The following is a 24,739-nucleotide window of genomic DNA, read 5'->3' as shown; positions in this document are numbered from 1 at the left end:
GGGAGAGAGACAACGAGCAAGAGGCAGTGAGCGAGCGAGAGACACGGATCGAGCGAGACAGACAGGCAGGAAGCGAGCAAGACAGAAATGGAAAGAGAGAGACGGAGTGAAACAGGACGAGAGAGAGAGAGAGACAGAGTGAGAGAGACACTGGAAAAAAGAGAGGGGTGGAAGGGAGCAAGAGAGTGAGGGGGAGGAAGAAGGAGATGGGAGGAGAGAGGGAGGGAGTGAGAAAAAGAGGGAGGCAGTGAGGGAGAACTAGAGAGAGAGAGAGACAGAGGGAGGTGGGGATCAGGAACGGAGTAAACATGCTAACACAGTGGGGCTTTAATCGACACAGTTACAGAAACCACTCCCGGGTCCACCTTCTTTTGTCGGCTTTTATTAATTGAACTCAAGAATATTTTCACAAACTGCAAAAAATTCATCCCACAAAATCGGTCTCGAAACACTTTCTTCCTGGGCAGCAGAACACAATAAACCGCCCCTCATTAGCAACAGGGGTTTCAAAAACACACAACCAAGAAACTGTGGCAACCTGCTCCTCAGAACCGTTAAACGTCTGTTCAAAAACTCCCCAAGAGGAGCGTTAACCATTTTGCTTCATACTTTCCACTGAGAGATGATCAGAGAACCCCAAACGGTGATATTCCCCATCATCGCCCAAGGGAGTGGGTTTTTCAATGGCGTTGTAGTGTCTGAGTGACTGCAGTGGAATACTGGCTACGTTCGGTGTTTATTCCAATCAGCAATACGAACTGGAGGGAGAGAATGAGAAGAAAAACATCGAGGTTACAGGCGGAGAAGAGGAAACAGGATTTTCTACTGAAATGGTGCTCGCCACAGGACCCAGGGAACACCGCACTTTACTGTATTATTCATTACAGGATGAGGGCATCGCTGGCTGGGCCAGCAGTAATTGCCTACCCCTAATCCTCGAAGGGCCGAAGAGCTTGTTTCTGTACTGTAGACCTCTATGACAATGACTCATTGCCCCTTGAGAAGGTGGTGGCTGAGCTACCTTCTTGAACCGCTGAAGCCGTTGTGGAGTAGGTACACCCACAGCGCTGTTAGGGAGGGAGTTCCAGGATTTTGTCCGTGTGCTGTAGGTACACCCACGGCGCTGTTAGGGAGGGAGTTCCAGGATTTTGTCCCTGTGGTGTAGGTACACCCACAGCGCTGTTAGGGAGGGAGTTCCAGGATTTTGTCCCCTGTGATGTAGGTACACCCACAGTGCTGTCAGGGAGGGAGTTCCAGGATTTTATCCCCTGTGGTATAGGTACACCCACATGCTTTTAGGGAGGGAGTTCCAGGATTTTGACCCCTGTGTGGTGTAGGTACACCCACAGCGCTGTGAGGGAGGGAGTTCCAGGATTTTGTCCCCTGTGTGGTATAGGTACACCCACAGCGCTGTTAGGGAGGGAGTTCCAGGATTTTGTCCCTGTGGTGTAGGTACACCCACGGCACTGTTAGGGAGGGAGTTCCAGGATTTTGTACCGGTGGTGTAGGTACACCCACTGCACTGTTAGAGAGGGAGTTACAGGATTTTGTCCCTGTGGTGTAGGTACACTCACAGTGCTGTTAGGGAGGGAGTTCCAGGATTTTGTCCCTGTGGTGTAGGTATACCCACGGTGCTGTTAGGGAGGGAGTTCAAGGATTTTGTCCCTGTGGTGTAGGTACACCCACAGTGCTGTTAGGGAGGGAGTTCCAGGATATTGTCCCTGTGGTGTAGGTACACCCACAGTGCTGTTAAGGAAGGAGTTCCAGGATATTGTCCCATGTGTGGTGTAGGTACAAACACGGCGCTGTTAGGGAGTACCAGTATTTTGTCGCTGTCGTGTAGGTACACCCACAGTGCTGTGAGGGAGGGAGTTCCAGGATTTTGTCCCTGTGGTGTAGGTACACCCACACGCTGTTAGGGAGGGAGTTCCAGGATTTTGTCCTCTGTGTGGTGTAGGTACACCCACAGTGCTGTTAGGGAGGGAGTTCCAGGATTTGGTCCCTGTGGTGGAGGTACACCCACGGCGCTGTTAGGGAGGGAGTTCCAGGATTTTATCCCCTGTGGTGTAGGCACACCCACAGCGCTGTTAGGGAGGGAGTTCCAGGATTTTGTCCCTGTGGTGGAGGTACAACCACGGCGCTGTTAGGGAGTTCCAGGATTTTGTCGCTGTCGTGTTGGTACTCCCACAGTGCTGTGACGGAGGAAGTTCCAGGATTTTGTCCCTGTGGTGTAGGTACACCCACACGCTGTTAGGGAGGGAGTTCCAGGATTTTGACCCCTGTGTGGTGTAGGTACACCCACAGCGCTGTTAGGGAGGGAGTTCCAGGATTTTGTCCCTGTGGTGTAGGTACACCCACGGCACTGTTAGGGAGGCAGTTCCAGGATTTTGTCCGCTGTGGTGTAGGTACACCCACAATGCTGTTAGGGAGGGAGTTCCAGGATTTTTTCACTGTGGTGAAGGTACACCCACTGCACGGTTAGAGACGGAGTTCCAGGATTTTGTCCCTGTGGTGTAGGTACACCCACAGTGCTGTTAGGGAGGGAGTTCCAGGATTTTGTCCCTGTGGTGGAGGTACACCCACAGTGCTGTTAGGGAGGGAGTTCCACGATTTTGTCCCTGTGGTGTAGGTACACCCACAGCGCTGTTAGGGAGGGAGTTCCAGGATTTTGTCCATGTGGTGTAGGTACACCCACAGCGCTGTTAGGGAGGGAGTTCCATGATTTTGTCCATGTGGTGTAGGTACATCCACAGCGCTGTTAGGGAGGGAGTTCCAGGATTTTTTCACTGTGGTGAAGGTACACCCACTGCACGGTTAGAGACGGAGTTCCAGGATTTTGTCCCTGTGGTGTAGGTACACCCACAGTGCTGTTAGGGAGGGAGTTCCAGGATTTTGTCCCTGTGGTGGAGGTACACCCACAGTGCTGTTAGGGAGGGAGTTCCACGATTTTGTCCATGTGGTGTAGGTACACCCACAGTGCTGTTAGGGAGGGAGTTCCAGGATTTGGTCCCTGTGGTGTAGGTACACCCACAGCGCTGTTAGGGAGGGAGTTCCAGGATTTTGTCCATGTGGTGTAGGTACACCCACAGCGCTGTTAGGGAGGGAGTTCCAGGATTTTGTCCGTGTGGTGTAGGTACATCCACAGCGCTGTTAGGGAGGGAGTTCCAGGATTTTGTCCCCTGTGTGGTGTAGGTACACCCACGGCGCTGTTAGGGAGTTCCAGGATTTTGTCGCTGTCATGTAGGTACACCCACAGTGCTGTGAGGGAGCGATTCCAGGATTTTGTCCCTGTGGTGTAGGTACACCCACACGCCGTTAGGGAGGGAGTTCCAGGATTTTGTCACCTGCGTGGTGAAGGAAACACCCACGGCGCTGTTAGGGAGGGAGTTCCAGGATTTTGTCCCTGTGGTGTAGGTACACCCACAGCGCTGTTAGGGAGGGTGTTCAAGGATTTTGTCCCCTGTGGTGTAGGTACACCCACAGTGCTGTTAGGGAGGGAGTTCCAGGATTTTGTCCCCTGTGTGGTGTAGGTACAACCACGGCGCTGTTAGGGAGTTCCAGGATTTTGTCGCTGTCGTGTTGGTACACCCAGAGTGCTGTGACGGATAAAGTTCCAGGATTTTGTCCCTGTGGTGTAGGTACACCCACGGCACTGTTAGGGAGGGAGTTCCAGGATTTTGTCCCCTGTGGTGTAGGTACACCCACAGTGCTGTTAGGGAGGGAGTTCCAGGATTTTGTCCCTGTGGTGTAGGTACACTCACAGTGCTGTTAGGGAGGGAGTTCCAGGATTTTTTCACTGTGGTGTAGGTACATCCACTGCACTGTTAGAGAGGGAATTCCAGGATTTTGTCCCTGTGGTGTAGGTACACCCACGGTGCTGTTAGGGAGGGAGTTCCAGGATTTTGTCCCTGTGGTGGAGGTACACCCACAGTGCTGTTTGGGAGTTCCAGGATTTTGTCCCTGTGGTGTAGGTACACCCACAGTGCTTTAGGGAGGGAGTTCCAGGATTTTGTCCCTGTGCTGTAGGTACACCTACAGTGCTGTTAGGGAGGGAGTTCCAGGATTTTGTCCATGTGGTGTAGGTACACCCACAGCGCTGTTATGGAGGGTGTTCCAGGATTTTGTCCCCTGTGTGGTGTAGGTACACCCAGGGCGCAGTTAGGGAGTTCCAGGATTTTGTCGCTGTTGTGTAGGTATACCCACAGTGCTGTGAGGGAGGGAGTTCCAGGATTTTGTCCCCTGTGGTGTAGGTACACCCACAGTGCTGTTAGGGAGGGAGTTCCAGGATTTTGACCCTGTGCTGTAGGTACACCCACGGCGCTGTTAGGGAGGGAGTTCCAGGATTTTGTCCCTGTGGTGTAAGTATAGCCAGAGCGCTGTTAGGGAGGGAGTTCCAGGATTTTGTCCCCTGTGTGGTGTAGGTACAACCACGGCGCTGATAGGGAGTTCCAGGATTTTGTCGCTGTCGTGTTGGTACTCCCACAGTGCTGTGACGGAGGAAGTTCCAGGATTTTGTCCCTGTGGTGTAGGTACACCCACACGCTGTTAAGGAGGGAGTTCCAGGATTTTATCCCCTGTGGTGAAGGTACACCCACTGCACGGTGAGAGAGGGAGTTCCAGGATTTTGTCCCTGTGGTGTAGGTACACCCACGGTGCTGTGAGGGAGGGAGTTCCAGGATTTTATCCCTGTGGTGTAGGTACACCCACAGCTGTTAGGGAGGGAGTTCCAGGATTTTGTCCATGTGGTGTAGGTACACCCACGGCGCTGTTAGTGAGGGAGTTCCAGGATTTTATCCCCTGTGGTGAAGGTACACCCACTGCACGGTGAGAGAGGGAATTCCAGCATTTTGTCCCTGTGGTGTAGGTACACCCACGGTGCTGTTAGAGAGGGAGTTCCAGGATTTTGTCCATGTGGTGTAGGTACACCCACAGTGCTGATAGGGAGGGAGTTCCAGGATTTTGTCCCTGTGGTGTAGGTACACCCACAGTGCTGTTAGGGAGGGAGTTCCAGGATTTTGTCCCTGTGGTGTAGGTACACCCACGGCGCTGTTAGTGAGGGAGTTCCATGATTTTGTCCCTGTGGTGTAGGTACATCCAGAGCGCTGTTAGGGAGGGAGTTCCAGGATTTTATCCCCTGTGTGGTGTAGGTACAACCACGGCGCTGTTAGGGAGTTCCAGGATTTTGTCGCTGTCGTGTAGGTACACCCACAGTGCTGTGAGGGAGGGAGTTCCAGGATTTTGTCCCTGTGGTGTAGGTACACCCACACGCTGTGAGGGAGGGAGTTCCAGGATTTTGTCCCCTGTGTGGTGTAGGTACACCCACGGCGCTGTTTGGGAGGGAGTTCCAGGATTTTTTCCCCTGTGTGGTGTAGGTACATCCAGAGCGCTGTTAGGGAGGGAGTTCCAGGATTTTGTCCCCTGTGTGGTGTAGGAACAACCACGGTGCTGTTAGGGAGTTCCAGGATTTTGTCGCTGTCGTGTAGGTACACCCACAGTGCTGTGAGGGAGGGAGTTCCAGGATTTTGTCCCTGTGGTGTAGGTACACCCTCACGCTGTTAGGGAGGGAGTTCCAGGATATTGTCCCTGTGGTGTAGGTACACCCACAGCGCTGTTAGGGAGTTCCAGGATTTTGTCCCTGTGGTGGAGGTATACCCACAGTGCTGTTAGGGAGGGAGTTCCAGGATTTTGTCCCTGTGGTGTAGGTACACCCACAGTGCTGTTAAGGAGGGAGTTCCAGGATTTTGTCCCTGTGGTGTAGGTACACCTACAGTGCTGTTAGGGAGCGAGTTCCAGGATTTTGTCCATGTGGTGTAGGTACACCCACGGCGCTGTTAGGGAGGGAATTCCAGGATTTTGTCCGTGTGGTGTAGGTACACCCACAGCGCTGTTAGGGAGGGAGCTCCAGGATTTTGTCCCCTGTGTGGTGTAGGTACACCCAGGGCGCTGTTAGGGAGTTCCAGGATTTTGTCGCTGTCGTGTAGGTACACCCACAGTGCTGTGAGGGAGGGAGTTCCAGGATTTTGTCCCTGTGGTGTAGGTACACCCACACGCTGTTAGGGAGGGAGTTCCAGGATTTTGTCCCCTGTGTGGTGTAGGTACACCCACAGCGCTGTTAGGGAGGGAGTTCCAGGATTTTGTCCATGTGGTGTGGGTACACCCACAGCGCTGTTAGGGAGGGAGTTCCAGGATTTTGTCCCCTGTGATGTAGGTACACCCACAGCGCTGTTAGGGAGGGAGTTCCAGGATTTTGTCCCCTGTGGTGTAGGTACAACCACAGTGCTGTTAGGGAGGGAGTTCCAGGATTTTGTCCCTGTGGTGGAGGTACACCCACGGCGCTGTTAGGGAGGGAATTCCAGGATTTTGTCCATGTGGTGTAGGTACATCTACGGCGCTGTTAGTGAGGGAGTACCAGGATTTTGTCCCTGTGGTGTAGGTACACCCAGAGAGCTGTTAGGAAGGGAGTTCCAGGTTTTTGTCTCCTGTGTGGTGTAGGTACAACCACGGCACTGTTAGGGAGTTCCAGGATTTTGTCGCTGTCGTGTAGGTACACCCACAGTGCTGTGAGGGAGGGAGTTCCAGGATTTTGTCCCTGTGGTGTAGGTACACCCACACGCTGTTAGGGAGGGAGTTCCAGGATTTTGTCCCCTGTGTGGTGTAGGTACACCCACAACGCTGTTAGGGAGGGAGTTCCAGGATTTTGTCCCTGTGGTGGAGGCACACCCACGGCATTGTTAGGGAGGGAGTTCCAGGATTTTATCCCCTGTAGTGTAGGTACACCCACAGCGCTGTTAGGGAGGGAGTTCCAGGATTTTGTCCCTGTGGTGGAGGTACACCCACAGTGCTGTTACGGAGGGAGTTCCAGGATTTTGTCCCTGTGGTGTAGGTACACCCACAGTGCTGTTAGGGAGGGAGTTCCAGGATTTTGTCCCTGTGGTGTAGGTACACCCACAGTGCTGTTAGGGAGCGAGTTCCAGGATTTTGTCCCCTGTGTGGTGTAGGAAACACCCACGGCGCTGTTTGGGAGGGAGTTCCAGGATTTTGTCCCTGTGGTGGAGGTACACCCACGGCACTGTTAGGGAGGGAGTTCCAGGATTTTATCCCCTGTGGTGTAGGTACACCCACAACGCTGTTAGGGAGGGAGTTCCAGGATTTTGTCCCTGTGGTGTAGGTACACCCACACTGCTGTTAGGGAGGGAGTTCCAGGATTTTGTCCCCTGTGGTGTAGGTACACCCACAGCGCTGTTAGGGAGGGAGTTCCAGGATTTTGTCCCTGTGGTGTAGGTACACCCACGGCGCTGTTAGGGAGGGAGTTCCAGGATTTTGTCCCTGTGGTGTAGGTACACCCACACGCTGTTAGGGAGGGAGTTCCAGGATTTTATCCCCTGTGGTGAAGGTACACCCACTGCACGGTGAGAGAGGGAGTTCCAGGATTTTGTCCCTGTGGTGTAGGTACACCCACGGTGCTGTTAGGGAGGGAGTTCCAGGATTTTATCCCTGTGGTGTAGGTACACCCACAGCTGTTAGGGAGGGAGTTCCAGGATTTTGTCCATGTGGTGTAGGTACACCCACGGCGCTGTTAGTGAGGGAGTTCCAGGATTTTATCCCCTGTGGTGAAGGTACACCCACTGCACGGTGAGAGAGGGAATTCCAGCATTTTGTCCCTGTGGTGTAGGTACACCGACAGTGCTGTTATGGCGAGGGTTGCAGGATTTTGTCCAAGTTCTGTAGGTACACCCACAGTGCTGAAAGGGAGGGAGTTCCAGGATTTTGTCCCTGTGGTGTAGGTACACCCACAGTGCTGTTAGGGAGGGAGTTCCAGGATTTTGTCCATGTGGTGTAGGTACACCCACAGTGCTGTTAGTGAGGGAGTTCCATGATTTTGTCCCTGTGGTGTAGGTACATCCAGAGCGCTGTTAGGGAGGGAGTTCCAGGATTTTATCCCCTGTGTGGTGTAGGTACAACCACGGCGCTGTTAGGGAGTTCCAGGATTTTGTCGCTGTCGTGTAGGTACACCCACAGTGCTGTGAGGGAGGGAGTTCCAGGATTTTGTCCCTGTGGTGTAGGTACACCCACACGCTGTGAGGGAGGGAGTTCCAGGATTTTGTCCCCTGTGTGGTGTAGGTACACCCACGGCGCTGTTTGGGAGGGAGTTCCAGGATTTTTTCCCCTGTGTGGTGTAGGTACATCCAGAGCGCTGTTAGGGAGGGAGTTCCAGGATTTTGTCCCCTGTGTGGTGTAGGAACAACCACGGTGCTGTTAGGGAGTTCCAGGATTTTGTCGCTGTCGTGTAGGTACACCCACAGTGCTGTGAGGGAGGGAGTTCCAGGATTTTGTCCCTGTGGTGTAGGTACACCCTCACGCTGTTAGGGAGGGAGTTCCAGGATATTGTCCCTGTGGTGTAGGTACACCCACAGCGCTGTTAGGGAGTTCCAGGATTTTGTCCCTGTGGTGGAGGTATACCCACAGTGCTGTTAGGGAGGGAGTTCCAGGATTTTGTCCCTGTGGTGTAGGTACACCCACAGTGCTGTTAAGGAGGGAGTTCCAGGATTTTGTCCCTGTGGTGTAGGTACACCTACAGTGCTGTTAGGGAGCGAGTTCCAGGATTTTGTCCATGTGGTGTAGGTACACCCACGGCGCTGTTAGGGAGGGAATTCCAGGATTTTGTCCGTGTGGTGTAGGTACACCCACAGCGCTGTTAGGGAGGGAGCTCCAGGATTTTGTCCCCTGTGTGGTGTAGGTACACCCAGGGCGCTGTTAGGGAGTTCCAGGATTTTGTCGCTGTCGTGTAGGTACACCCACAGTGCTGTGAGGGAGGGAGTTCCAGGATTTTGTCCCTGTGGTGTAGGTACACCCACACGCTGTTAGGGAGGGAGTTCCAGGATTTTGTCCCCTGTGTGGTGTAGGTACACCCACAGCGCTGTTAGGGAGGGAGTTCCAGGATTTTGTCCATGTGGTGTGGGTACACCCACAGCGCTGTTAGGGAGGGAGTTCCAGGATTTTGTCCCCTGTGATGTAGGTACACCCACAGCGCTGTTAGGGAGGGAGTTCCAGGATTTTGTCCCCTGTGGTGTAGGTACAACCACAGTGCTGTTAGGGAGGGAGTTCCAGGATTTTGTCCCTGTGGTGGAGGTACACCCACGGCGCTGTTAGGGAGGGAATTCCAGGATTTTGTCCATGTGGTGTAGGTACATCTACGGCGCTGTTAGTGAGGGAGTACCAGGATTTTGTCCCTGTGGTGTAGGTACACCCAGAGAGCTGTTAGGAAGGGAGTTCCAGGTTTTTGTCTCCTGTGTGGTGTAGGTACAACCACGGCACTGTTAGGGAGTTCCAGGATTTTGTCGCTGTCGTGTAGGTACACCCACAGTGCTGTGAGGGAGGGAGTTCCAGGATTTTGTCCCTGTGGTGTAGGTACACCCACACGCTGTTAGGGAGGGAGTTCCAGGATTTTGTCCCCTGTGTGGTGTAGGTACACCCACAACGCTGTTAGGGAGGGAGTTCCAGGATTTTGTCCCTGTGGTGGAGGCACACCCACGGCATTGTTAGGGAGGGAGTTCCAGGATTTTATCCCCTGTAGTGTAGGTACACCCACAGCGCTGTTAGGGAGGGAGTTCCAGGATTTTGTCCCTGTGGTGGAGGTACACCCACAGTGCTGTTAGGGAGGGAGTTCCAGGATTTTGTCCCTGTGGTGTAGGTACACCCACAGTGCTGTTAGCGAGGGAGTTCCAGGATTTTGTCCCTGTGGTGTAGGTACACCCACAGTGCTGTTAGGGAGCGAGTTCCAGGATTTTGTCCCCTGTGTGGTGTAGGAAACACCCACGGCGCTGTTTGGGAGGGAGTTCCAGGATTTTGTCCCTGTGGTGGAGGTACACCCACGGCACTGTTAGGGAGGGAGTTCCAGGATTTTATCCCCTGTGGTGTAGGTACACCCACAACGCTGTTAGGGAGGGAGTTCCAGGATTTTGTCCCTGTGGTGTAGGTACACCCACACTGCTGTTAGGGAGGGAGTTCCAGGATTTTGTCCCCTGTGGTGTAGGTACACCCACAGCGCTGTTAGGGAGGGAGTTCCAGGATTTTGTCCCTGTGGTGTAGGTACACCCACGGCGCTGTTAGGGAGGGAGTTCCAGGATTTTGTCCCTGTGGTGTAGGTACACCCACACGCTGTTAGGGAGGGAGTTCCAGGATTTTATCCCCTGTGGTGAAGGTACACCCACTGCACGGTGAGAGAGGGAGTTCCAGGATTTTGTCCCTGTGGTGTAGGTACACCCACGGTGCTGTTAGGGAGGGAGTTCCAGGATTTTATCCCTGTGGTGTAGGTACACCCACAGCTGTTAGGGAGGGAGTTCCAGGATTTTGTCCATGTGGTGTAGGTACACCCACGGCGCTGTTAGTGAGGGAGTTCCAGGATTTTATCCCCTGTGGTGAAGGTACACCCACTGCACGGTGAGAGAGGGAATTCCAGCATTTTGTCCCTGTGGTGTAGGTACACCCACGGTGCTGTTAGAGAGGGAGTTCCAGGATTTTGTCCATGTGGTGTAGGTACACCCACAGTGCTGATAGGGAGGGAGTTCCAGGATTTTGTCCCTGTGGTGTAGGTACACCCACAGTGCTGTTAGGGAGGGAGTTCCAGGATTTTGTCCATGTGGTGTAGGTACACCCACGGCGCTGTTAGTGAGGGAGTTCCATGATTTTGTCCCTGTGGTGTAGGTACATCCAGAGCGCTGTTAGGGAGGGAGTTCCAGGATTTTATCCCCTGTGTGGTGTAGGTACAACCACGGCGCTGTTAGGGAGTTCCAGGATTTTGTCGCTGTCGTGTAGGTACACCCACAGTGCTGTGAGGGAGGGAGTTCCAGGATTTTGTCCCTGTGGTGTAGGTACACCCACACGCTGTGAGGGAGGGAGTTCCAGGATTTTGTCCCCTGTGTGGTGTAGGTACACCCACGGCGCTGTTTGGGAGGGAGTTCCAGGATTTTTTCCCCTGTGTGGTGTAGGTACATCCAGAGCGCTGTTAGGGAGGGAGTTCCAGGATTTTGTCCCCTGTGTGGTGTAGGAACAACCACGGTGCTGTTAGGGAGTTCCAGGATTTTGTCGCTGTCGTGTAGGTACACCCACAGTGCTGTGAGGGAGGGAGTTCCAGGATTTTGTCCCTGTGGTGTAGGTACACCCTCACGCTGTTAGGGAGGGAGTTCCAGGATATTGTCCCTGTGGTGTAGGTACACCCACAGCGCTGTTAGGGAGTTCCAGGATTTTGTCCCTGTGGTGGAGGTATACCCACAGTGCTGTTAGGGAGGGAGTTCCAGGATTTTGTCCCTGTGGTGTAGGTACACCCACAGTGCTGTTAAGGAGGGAGTTCCAGGATTTTGTCCCTGTGGTGTAGGTACACCTACAGTGCTGTTAGGGAGCGAGTTCCAGGATTTTGTCCATGTGGTGTAGGTACACCCACGGCGCTGTTAGGGAGGGAATTCCAGGATTTTGTCCGTGTGGTGTAGGTACACCCACAGCGCTGTTAGGGAGGGAGCTCCAGGATTTTGTCCCCTGTGTGGTGTAGGTACACCCAGGGCGCTGTTAGGGAGTTCCAGGATTTTGTCGCTGTCGTGTAGGTACACCCACAGTGCTGTGAGGGAGGGAGTTCCAGGATTTTGTCCCTGTGGTGTAGGTACACCCACACGCTGTTAGGGAGGGAGTTCCAGGATTTTGTCCCCTGTGTGGTGTAGGTACACCCACAGCGCTGTTAGGGAGGGAGTTCCAGGATTTTGTCCATGTGGTGTGGGTACACCCACAGCGCTGTTAGGGAGGGAGTTCCAGGATTTTGTCCCCTGTGATGTAGGTACACCCACAGCGCTGTTAGGGAGGGAGTTCCAGGATTTTGTCCCCTGTGGTGTAGGTACAACCACAGTGCTGTTAGGGAGGGAGTTCCAGGATTTTGTCCCTGTGGTGGAGGTACACCCACGGCGCTGTTAGGGAGGGAATTCCAGGATTTTGTCCATGTGGTGTAGGTACATCTACGGCGCTGTTAGTGAGGGAGTACCAGGATTTTGTCCCTGTGGTGTAGGTACACCCAGAGAGCTGTTAGGAAGGGAGTTCCAGGTTTTTGTCTCCTGTGTGGTGTAGGTACAACCACGGCACTGTTAGGGAGTTCCAGGATTTTGTCGCTGTCGTGTAGGTACACCCACAGTGCTGTGAGGGAGGGAGTTCCAGGATTTTGTCCCTGTGGTGTAGGTACACCCACACGCTGTTAGGGAGGGAGTTCCAGGATTTTGTCCCCTGTGTGGTGTAGGTACACCCACAACGCTGTTAGGGAGGGAGTTCCAGGATTTTGTCCCTGTGGTGGAGGCACACCCACGGCATTGTTAGGGAGGGAGTTCCAGGATTTTATCCCCTGTAGTGTAGGTACACCCACAGCGCTGTTAGGGAGGGAGTTCCAGGATTTTGTCCCTGTGGTGGAGGTACACCCACAGTGCTGTTAGGGAGGGAGTTCCAGGATTTTGTCCCTGTGGTGTAGGTACACCCACAGTGCTGTTAGGGAGGGAGTTCCAGGATTTTGTCCCTGTGGTGTAGGTACACCCACAGTGCTGTTAGGGAGCGAGTTCCAGGATTTTGTCCCCTGTGTGGTGTAGGAAACACCCACGGCGCTGTTTGGGAGGGAGTTCCAGGATTTTGTCCCTGTGGTGGAGGTACACCCACGGCACTGTTAGGGAGGGAGTTCCAGGATTTTATCCCCTGTGGTGTAGGTACACCCACAACGCTGTTAGGGAGGGAGTTCCAGGATTTTGTCCCTGTGGTGTAGGTACACCCACACTGCTGTTAGGGAGGGAGTTCCAGGATTTTGTCCCCTGTGGTGTAGGTACACCCACAGCGCTGTTAGGGAGGGAGTTCCAGGATTTTGTCCCTGTGGTGTAGGTACACCCACGGCGCTGTTAGGGAGGGAGTTCCAGGATTTTGTCCCTGTGGTGTAGGTACACCCACACGCTGTTAGGGAGGGAGTTCCAGGATTTTGTCCCCTGTGTGGTGTAGGAAACACCCACGGCGCTGTTAGGGAGGGAGTTCCACGATTTTGACCCAACGACAGTAAAGGAACGGCTGATATATTTCCAAGTCTGGATGGTGAGGGGCTTAGAGGGGAACTTCCAGGTGGTGGGTGTTCCCCATGTGTCTGCTGCCCTTGTCCTTCTAGATGGTAGCGGTCGTGGGTTTGGAAGGTGCTATCGAAGGAGCCTTGGTGAGTTGCTGCAGTGCATCTTGTAGATGATACAGACACTGCTGCTACAGTGCGTCGGTGGTGGAGGGAGTGAATGTTTGTGGATGGGGTGCTAATCAAGCTGAGAGAGAGTCACATTGTCAGAGAGTCAGTGCTGAGGGAGAGCCGCACTGTCGGAGGGTCAGTACTGAGGGAGCGCCGCACTGTCAGAGAGTCAGTACTGAGGGAGAGCCGCACTGACGGAGGGTCAGTACTGAGGGAGCGCCACACTGACGGAGGGTCAGTACTGAGGGAGAGCCGCACTGTTGGAGGGTCCGTACTGAGGGAAAGCCGCACTGTCGGAGGGTCAGTACTGAGGGAGAGCTGCACTGTCGGAGGGTCAGTACTGAGGGAGAGCCGCACTGTCAGAGGTTCAGTACTGAGGGAGAGCCGCAGTGTCGGATTTCAGTGCTGAGGGAGCGCCACACTGTCAGAGGGTCAGTGCTGAGGGAGAGCCGCACTGTCGGAGGATCAGTGCTGAGGGAGAGCCACACTGTCGGAGGGTCAGTGCTGAGGGAGCGCCGCACTGTTGGAGGGTCAGTACTGAGGGAGAGCTGCACTGTCGGAGGGTCAGTACTGAGGGAGAGCCGCACTGTCGGAGGATCAGTACTGAGGGAGAGCCGCACTGTCGGATTTCAGTGCTGAGGGAGCGCCACACTGTCAGAGGGTCAGTGCTGAGGGAGAGCCGCACTGTCGGAGGATCAGTGCTGAGGGAGAGCCACACTGTCGGAGGGTCAGTGCTGAGGGAGCGCCGCACTGTCGGAGGGTCAGTACTGAGGGAGGGCAGCACTGTCGGAGGGTCAGTACTGAGGGAGAGCCGCACTGTCGGAGGGTCAGTGCTGAGGGAGAACCGCACTGTCGGAGGGTCAGTGCTGAGGGAGAGCCGCACTGTCGAAGGGTCAGTGCTGAGGGAGAGCCGCCCTGTCGGAGGGTCAGTGCTGAGGGAGAGCCGCACTGTGGGAGGGTCAGTACTGAGGGAGAGCCACACTGTCGGAAGGTCAGTACTGAGGGAGCGCCGCACTGTCGGAGGGTCAGTACTGAGGGAGCGCTGCACTGTCAGAGGGTCAGTGCTGAGGGAGAGCCGCAACTGTCGGAGGGTCAGTGCTGAAGGAGTGCCGCACTGTCGGAGGGTCAGTGCTGAAGGAGTGCCGGGCTGTCAGAGGGTCAGTGCTGAGAGAGCGCTGTATGCTGGAGGAGAGGCCTTCCATGTTAAACCGGGTCCACTATTGAAGGAAGGTAGATTGAGTTCTCCTCTGGTGTTGTACAGCAAGGACTGGGCACCTAGAGACGAAAGCAGAACAAACAGAACTAAAAAGGCCTTCAGAGGACTGGCATCAACTCTAGGTCACGGATGTGAAGACTGCAACTTGAGCAGTTGGAGGGAGAGGAGATTTCCAAACACGAATGCCCTCCCATCCCTCGGAGAGAGGAGACCTTCAGCCCTGCTATCCAGACATGATTCGACTCCTGGTCACACCCAGGAAGACCTCATCATGGGATTCTGGAGCTGAAGTTTGAAATGCAGTTGCTTACCTCAGGAGGAGACCACAGCGGAGAGTTTCTTGGCAGCTTCTTGAGGAATTGCCATCAGGGCAGTCTGAAATTCCTGGGGGAATCGCTGTGGAATGTCTTTCAACAACATCACCAAGGCATTCTGGCTTTCTGTATCAAATAGAGAGAAACAACGGCATTTTTTTGGTGGCTGAGAGTAACTCGTGATGGATACAAGAGAGTGTGACTGAGGTACACGATGGATATGACAGAGCGTGACCGAGGTACACGGTGGATATGAGAGAGTGTGACCGAGGTACACGATGGATACGAGAGAGCGTGACCGAGGTACACGGTGGATACGAGAGAGCGTGACCGAGGTACACGATGGATACGAGAGAGTGTGACTGAGGTACACGGTGGATACGAGAGAGTGTGACCGAGGTACACGATGGATACGAGAGAGTGTGACTGAGGTACACGATGGATATGAGAGAGTGTGATTGAGGTACACGGTGGATACGAGAGAGTGTGACTGAGGTACACAATGGATACGAGAGAGTGTGATTGAGGTACACGGTGGATACGAGAGGGTGTGACTGAGGTACACGATGGATACGAGAGAGTGTGACCGAAGTACACGATGGATACGAGAGAGTGTGACTGAGGTACACGATGGATACGAGAGAGCGTGACCGAGGTACACGGTGGATATGAGAGAGCGTGACCGAGGTACACGATGGATACGAGAGAGTGTGACTGAGGTACACGATGGATACGAAAGAGCGTGACCAAGGTACACGGTGGATACGAGAGTGTGACTGAGGTACACGATGGATACGAGAAAGTGTGACTGAGGTACACGGTGGATACGAGAGAGCGTGACCGAGGTACACGGTGGATACGAGAGAGCGTGACCGAGGTACACGGTGGATACGAGAGAGTGTTACTGAGGTACATGGTGGATACGAGAGAGTGTGACTGAGGTACACGATGGATACGAGAGAGCGTGACTCAGGTACACGATGGATACGAGAGAGTGTGACAGAGGTACACGATGGATATGAGAGAGTGTGACTCAGGTACACGATGGATACGAGAGAGATTGACCGAGGTACACGATGGATACGAGAGAGCGTGAGCGAGGTACACGGTGGATACGAGAGAGCGTGACCGAGGTACACGGTGGATACGAGAGAGCGTGACCGAGGTACACGGTGGATACGAGAGAGTGTGACCGAGGTACACGGTGGATACGAGAGAGTGTGACTGAGGTACACGGTGGATACGAGAGTGTTACTGAGGTACATGGTGGATACGAGAGAGTGTGACTGAGGTACACGATGGATACGAGAGAGTGTGACTCAGGTACACGATGGATACGAGAGAGATTGACCAAGGTACACAATGGATACGAGAGAGCGTGACCGAGGTACACGATGGATACGAGTGAGTGTGACCGAGGTACACGATGGATACGAGAGAGCGTGACCGAGGTACACGGTGGATACGAGAGAGCGTGACCGAGGTACACGGTGGATACGAGAGAGCGTGACCGAGGTACACGGTGGATACGGGAGAGCGTGACCGAGGTACACGGTGCATACGAGAGAGTGTGACCGAGGTACACAGTGGATACGAGAGAGTGTGACCGAGGTACACGATGGATACGAGAGAGTGTGACCGAGGTACACGGTGGATACGAGAGAGTGTGACCGAGGTACACGGTGGATACGAGAGAGTGTGACCGAGGCACACGATGGATACGAGAGAGTGTGACCGAGGTACACGGTGGATACGATAGAGTGTGACTGAGGAACACGGTGGATACGAGAGAGCGTGACCAAGGTACACGGTGGATACGAGAGTGTGACTGAGGTACACGATGGATACGAGAGAGCGTGACTGAGGTACACGGTGGATACGAGAGAGCGTGACCGAGGTACACGGTGGATACGAGAGAGTGTGACCGAGGTACATGGTGGATACGAGAGAGTGTTACTGAGGTACACGGTGGATAGGAGAGAGTGTGACTGAGGTACACGATGGATACGAGAGAGCGTGACTGAGCTACACGATGGATACGAGAGAGTGTGACCGAGGTACACGATGGATATGAGAGAATGTGACTCAGGTACACGATGGATACGAGAGAGATTGACCGAGGTACACGATGGATACGAGAGAGCGTGACCGAGGTACACGGTGGATACGAGAGTGTGACTGAGGTACACGGTGGATACGAGAGAGCGTGACCGAGGTACACGGTGGATACGAGATAGTGTGACCGAGTACACGGTGGTTACGAGAGTGTTACTGAGGTACATGGTGGATACGAGAGAGTGTGACTGAGGTACACGATGGATACGAGAGAGCGTGACTGAGGTACACGATGGATACGAGAGAGTGTGACCGAGGTACACGATGGATACGAGAGAGTGTGACTCAGGTACACGATGGATATGAGAGAGTGTGACCGAGGTACACGATGGATATGAGAGAGTGTGACTCAGGTACACGATGGATACGAGAGAGTGTGACTGAGGTACACGATGGATACGAGAGAGCGTGACCGAGGCACACGATGGATACGAGAGAGCGTGACCAAGGTACACGGTGGATACGAGAGTGTGACTGAGGTACACGATGGATACGAGAGAGCGTGACCGAGGTACACGGTGGATACGAGAGAGCGTGACCGAGGTACACGGTGGATACGAGAGAGTGTGACCGAGGTACACGGTGGATACGAGAGAGTGTGACTGAGGTACACGATGGATACGAGAGAGCGTGACTCAGGTACACGATGGATACGAGAGAGCGTGACAGAGGTACACGATGGATACGAGAGAGTGTGACTCAGGTAAACGATGGATACGAGAGAGATTGACCGAGGTACACGATGGATACGAGAGAGCGTGACCGAGGTACACGGTGGATACGAGAGAGCGTGACCGAGGTACACGGTGGATACGAGAGAGCGTGACCGAGGTACACGGTGGATACGAGAGAGTGTGACCGAGGTACACGGTGGATACGAGAGAGTGTGACCGAGGTACACGGTGGATACGAGAGAGTGTTACTGAGGTACATGGTGGATACGAGAGAGTGTGACTGAGGTACACGATGGATACGAGAGAGCGTGACTGAGGTACACGATGGAAACGAGAGAGCGTGACTGAGGTACACGATGGATACGAGAGAGTGTGACCGAGGTACACGATGGATACGAGAGAGTGTGACTCAGGTACACGATGGATACGAGAGAGATTGACCAAGGTACACGACGGATACGAGAGAGCGTGACCGAGGTACACGGTGGATACGAGAGAGCGTGACTGAGGTACACGGTGGATACGAGAGAGTGTGACTGAGGTACACGATGGATACGAGAGAGATTGACCGAGGTACACGATGGATATGAGAGAGTGTGACCGAGGTACACGGTGGATACGAGAGAGTGTGACCGAGGTACACGGTGGATACGAGAGAGTGTTACTGAGGTACATGGTGGATAGGAGAGAGTGTGACTGAGGTACACGATGGATACGAGAGAGCGTGACCGAGTACACGGTGGATACGAGAGTGTTACTGAGGTACATGGTGGATACGAGAGAGTGTGACTGAGGTACACGATGGATACGAGAGAGCGTGACTGAGGTACACGATGGATACGAGAGAGTGTGACCGAGGTACACGATGGATACGAGAGAGTGTGACTCAGGTACACGATGGATACGAGAGAGATTGACCAAGGTACACGATGGATACGAGAGAGCGTGACCGAGGTACACGGTGGATACGAGAGAGCGTGACTGAGGTACACGGTGGATACGAGAGAGTGTGACTGAGGTACACGATGGATACGAGAGAGATTGACCGAGGTACACGATGGATATGAGAGAGTGTGACTCAGGTACACGATGGATACGAGAGAGATTGACCGAGGTACACGATTTATATGAGAGAGTGTGACTCAGGTACACGATGGATATGAGAGAGTGTGACCGAGGTACACGATGGATATGAGAGAGTGTGACTCAGGTACACGATGGATACGAGAGAGTGTGACTGAGGTACACGATGGATACGAGAGAGTGTGATTGAGGTACACGGTGGATACGAGAGGGTGTGACTGAGGTACACGATGGATACGAGAGAGTGTGACCGAGGTACACGATGGATACGAGAGAGTGTGACCGAAGTACACGGTGGAAACGAGAGAGTGTGACTGAGGTACACGATGGATACGAGAGAGTATGACTGAGGTACACGATGGATACGAGAGAGCGTGACCGAGGTACACGGTGGATATGAGAGAGCGTGACCGAGGTACACGATGGATACGAGAGAGTGTGACCGAGGTACACGGTGGATACGAGAGAGTGTGACTGAGGTACACGATGGATACGAGAGAGCGTGACTCAGGTACACGATGGATACGAGAGAGCGTGACAGAGGTACACGATGGATAAGAGAGAGTGTGACTCAGGTACACGATGGATACGAGAGAGATTGACCGAGGTACACGATGGATACGAGAGAGCGTGACCGAGGTACACGGTGGATACGAGAGAGCGTGACCGAGGTACACGGTGGATACGAGAGAGCGTGACCGAGGTACACGGTGGATACGAGAGAGTGTGACCGAGGTACACGGTGGATACGAGAGAGTGTGACCGAGGTACACGGTGGATACGAGAGAGTGTTACTGAGGTACACGGTGGATACGAGAAGATACGAGAGAGCGTGACTGAGGTACACGATGGAAACGAGAGAGTGTGACCGAGGTACACGATGGATACGAGAGAGTGTGACTCAGGTACACGATGGATACGAGAGAGATTGACCAAGGTACACGATGGATACGAGAGAGCGTGACCGAGGTACACGATAGATACGAGAGAGCGTGACCGAGGTACACGATGGATACGAGAGAGCGTGACCGAGGTACACGGTGGATACGAGAGAGCGTGACCGAGGTACACGGTGGATACGAGAGAGCGTGACCGAGGTACACGGTGGATACGAGAGAGCGTGACCGAGGTACACGGTGGATACGAGAGAGCGTGACCGAGGCACACGATGGATACGAGAGAGCGTGACCGAGGCACACGATGGATACGAGAGAGCGTGACCGAGGTACACGGTGGATACGGGAGAGCGTGACCGAGGTACACGGTGCATACGAGAGAGTGTGACCGAGGTACACAGTGGATACGAGAGAATGTGACCGAGGTACACGATGGATACGAGACAGTGTGACCGAGGTACACGGTGGATACGAGAGAGTGTGACCGAGGTACACGGTGGATACGAGAGAGTGTGACCGAGGTACACGGTGGATACGATAGAGTGTGACTGAGGTACACGGTGGATACGAGAGAGCGTGACCAAGGTACACGGTGGATACGAGAGTGTGACTGAGGTACACGATGGATACGAGAGAGCGTGACTGAGGTACACGGTGGATACGAGAGAGCGTGACCGAGGTACACGGTGGATACGAGAGAGTGTGACCGAGGTACACGGTGGATACGAGAGAGTGTTACTGAGGTACATGGTGGATACGAGAGAGTGTGACTGAGGTACACGATGGATACGAGAGAGCGTGACTGAGGTACACGATGGATACGAGAGAGTGTGACCGAGGTACACGATGGATATGAGAGAACGTGACTCAGGTACACGATGGATACGAGAGAGATTGACCGAGGTACACGATGGATACGAGAGAGCGTGACCGAGGTACACGGTGGATACGAGAGAGCGTGACCGAGGTACACGGTGGATACGAGAGAGTGTGACCGAGTACACGGTGGATACGAGAGTGTTACTGAGGTACATGGTGGATACGAGAGAGTGTGACTGAGGTACACGATGGATACGAGAGAGCGTGACTGAGGTACACGATGGATACGAGAGAGTGTGACCGAGGTACACGATGGATACGAGAGAGTGTGACTCAGGTACACGATGGATACGAGAGAGATTGACCAAGGTACACGATGGATACGAGAGAGCGTGACCGAGGTACACGGTGGATACGAGAGAGCGTGACTGAGGTACACGGTGGATACGAGAGAGTGTGACTGAGGTACACGATGGATACGAGAGAGATTGACCGAGGTACACGATGGATACGAGAGAGTGTGACCGAGGTACACAGTGGATACGATAGAGTGTGACTGAGGTACACGGTGGATATGAGAGAGTGTGATTGAGGTACACGGTGGATACGAGAGAGTGTGACTGAGGTACACGATGGATACGAGAGAGTGTGACTGAGGTACACGGTGGATACGAGAGAGCGTGACCGAGGCACACGATGGATACGAGAGAGCGTGACCGAGGTACACGGTGGATACGGGAGAGCGTGACCGAGGTACACGGTGCATACGAGAGAGTGTGACCGAGGTACACAGTGGATACGAGAGAGTGTGACCGAGGTACACGGTGGATACGAGAGAGTGTGACCGAGGTACACGGTGGATACGAGAGAGTGTGACCGAGGTACACGGTGGATACGAGAGAGTGTGACCGAGGTACACGATGGATACGAGAGAGTGTGACCGAGGTACACGGTGGATACGATAGAGTGTGACTGAGGTACACGGTGGATACGAGAGAGCGTGACCAAGGTACACGGTGGATACGAGAGTGTGACTGAGGTACACGATGGATACGAGAGAGCGTGACTGAGGTACACGGTGGATACGAGAGAGCGTGACCGAGGTACACGGTGGATACGAGAGAGTGTGACCGAGGTACACGGTGGATACGAGAGAGTGTTACTGAGGTACATGGTGGATACGAGAGAGTGTGACTGAGGTACACGATGGATACGAGAGAGCGTGACTGAGGTACACGATGGATACGAGAGAGTGTGACCGAGGTACACGATGGATATGAGAGAATGTGACTCAGGTACACGATGGATACGAGAGAGATTGACCGAGGTACACGATGGATACGAGAGAGCGTGACCGAGGTACACGGTGGATACGAGAGTGTGACTGAGGTACACGGTGGATACGAGAGAGCGTGACCGAGGTACACGGTGGATACGAGAGAGTGTGACCGAGTACACGGTGGATACGAGAGTGTTACTGAGGTACATGGTGGATACGAGAGAGTGTGACTGAGGTACACGATGGATACGAGAGAGATTGACCAAGGTACACGATGGATACGAGAGAGCGTGACCGAGGTACACGGTGGATACGAGAGAGCGTGACTGAGGTACACGGTGGATACGAGAGAGTGTGACTGAGGTACACGATGGATACGAGAGAGATTGACCGAGGTACACGATGGATATGAGAGAGTGTGACTCAGGTACACGATGGATACGAGAGAGATTGACCGAGGTACACGATGGATATGAGAGAGTGTGACTCAGGTACACGATGGATACGAGAGAGATTGACCGAGGTACACGATTTATATGAGAGAGTGTGACTCAGGTACACGATGGATATGAGAGAGTGTGACCGAGGTACACGATGGATATGAGAGAGTGTGACTCAGGTACACGATGGATACGAGAGAGTGTGACTGAGGTACACGGTGGATACGAGAGAGTGTTACTGAGGTACATGGTGGATACGAGAGAGTGTGACTGAGGTACACGATGGATACGAGAGAGCGTGACTGAGGTACACGATGGATACGAGAGAGTGTGACCGAGGTACACGATGGATATGAGAGAATGTGACTCAGGTACACGATGGATACGAGAGAGATTGACCGAGGTACACGATGGATACGAGAGAGCGTGACTGAGGTACACGGTGGATACGAGAGAGCGTGACTGAGGTACACGGTGGATACGAGAGAGCGTGACCGAGGTACACGGTGGATACGAGAGAGTGTGACCGAGTACACGGTGGATACGAGAGTGTTACTGAGGTACATGGTGGATACGAGAGAGTGTGACTGAGGTACACGATGGATACGAGAGAGCGTGACTGAGGTACACGATGGATACGAGAGAGTGTGACCGAGGTACACGATGGATACGAGAGAGTGTGACTCAGGTACACGATGGATACGAGAGAGATTGACCAAGGTACACGATGGATACGAGAGAGCGTGACCGAGGTACACGGTGGATACGAGAGAGCGTGACTGAGGTACACGGTGGATACGAGAGAGTGTGACTGAGGTACACGATGGATACGAGAGAGATTGACCGAGGTACACGATGGATATGAGAGAGTGTGACTCAGGTACACGATGGATACGAGAGAGATCGACCGAGGTACACGATGGATATGAGAGAGTGTGACTCAGGTACACGATGGATACGAGAGAGATTGACCGAGGTACACGATTTATATGAGAGAGTGTGACTCAGGTACACGATGGATATGAGAGAGTGTGACCGAGGTACACGATGGATATGAGAGAGTGTGACTCAGGTACACGATGGATACGAGAGAGTGTGACTGAGGTACACGATGGATACGAGAGAGTGTGATTGAGGTACACGGTGGATACGAGAGGGTGTGACTGAGGTACACGATGGATACGAGAGAGTGTGACCGAGGTACACGATGGATACGAGAGAGTGTGACCGAAGTACACGGTGGAAACGAGAGAGTGTGACTGAGGTACACGATGGATACGAGAGAGTGTGACTGAGGTACACGATGGATACGAGAGAGCGTGACCGAGGTACACGGTGGATATGAGAGAGCATGACCGAGGTACACGATGGATACGAGAGAGTGTGACCGAGGTACACGATGGATACGAGAGAGCGTGACCAAGGTACACGGTGGATACGAGAGTGTGACTGAGGTACACGATGGATACGAGAGAGCGTGACCGAGGTACACGGTGGATACGAGAGAGTGTGACCGAGGTACACGGTGGATACGAGAGAGTGTGACTGAGGTACACGATGGATACGAGAGAGCGTGACTCAGGTACACGATGGATACGAGAGAGCGTGACAGAGGTACACGATGGATAAGAGAGAGTGTGACTCAGGTACACGATGGATACGAGAGAGATTGACCGAGGTACACGATGGATACGAGAGAGCGTGACCGAGGTACACGGTGGATACGAGAGAGCGTGACCGAGGTACACGGTGGATACGAGAGAGCGTGACCGAGGTACACGGTGGATACGAGAGAGTGTGACCGAGGTGCACGGTGGATACGAGACAGTGTGACCGAGGTACACGGTGGATACGAGAGAGTGTTACTGAGGTACACGGTGGATACGAGAAGATACGAGAGAGCGTGACTGAGGTACACGATGGAAACGAGAGAGTGTGACCGAGGTACACGATGGATACGAGAGAGTGTGACTCAGGTACACGATGGATACGAGAGAGATTGACCAAGGTACACGATGGATACGAGAGAGCGTGACCGAGGTACACGATAGATACGAGAGAGCGTGACCGAGGTACACGATGGATACGAGAGAGCGTGACCGAGGTACACGGTGGATACGAGAGAGCGTGACCGAGGTACACGGTGGATACGAGAGAGCGTGACCGAGGTACACGGTGGATACGAGAGAGCGTGACTGAGGTACACGGTGGATACGAGAGAGTGTGACTGAGGTACACGATGGATACGAGAGAGATTGACCGAGGTACACGATGGATATGAGAGAGTGTGACTCAGGTACACGATGGATACGAGAGAGATTGACCGAGGTACACGATGGATATGAGAGAGTGTGACTCAGGTACACGATGGATATGAGAGAGTGTGACCGAGGTACACGATGGATATGAGAGAGTGTGACTCAGGTACACGATGGATACGAGAGAGTGTGACTGAGGTACACGATGGATACGAGAGAGCGTGACCGAGGCACACGATGGATACGAGAGAGTGTGACCGAGGTACACGGTGGATACGAGAGAGTGTGACCGAGGCACACGATGGATACGAGAGAGTGTGACCGAGGTACACAGTGGATACGATAGAGTGTGACTGAGGTACACGGTGGATATGAGAGAGTGTGATTGAGGTACACGGTGGATAC

At 53.6% G+C, this 24,739-nt stretch overlaps 1 protein-coding gene across 2 annotated transcripts in view; it reads right to left on the bottom strand.

Moving 5' to 3' along the window:
* Nucleotides 1–366: 366 nt before the first annotated feature.
* The window catches only part of ipo4 (importin 4), a 129,259-nt gene continuing 104,886 nt past the window's right edge, over nt 367–24,739 (bottom strand). For both annotated transcript variants that reach the window (XM_041175964.1, XM_041175965.1), the window contains 2 exons: nt 14,768–14,896; nt 367–758 (listed from right to left, as the gene is read on the bottom strand). In XM_041175964.1, coding sequence (XP_041031898.1) covers nt 14,769–14,896 — 128 coding nt within the window. In that variant the 3' untranslated portion in view covers nt 367–758; nt 14,768. The remainder of the gene's footprint in view (nt 759–14,767; nt 14,897–24,739) is intronic.

The sequence above is a fragment of the Carcharodon carcharias genome, chromosome 27, assembly GCF_017639515.1.
Source record: "Carcharodon carcharias isolate sCarCar2 chromosome 27, sCarCar2.pri, whole genome shotgun sequence".
In the NCBI taxonomy this organism is placed as follows: domain Eukaryota; kingdom Metazoa; phylum Chordata; class Chondrichthyes; order Lamniformes; family Lamnidae; genus Carcharodon; species Carcharodon carcharias.
Note: the sequence above shows the minus strand (reverse complement) of the source record. Positions and strands in the feature narration are given on the sequence as shown.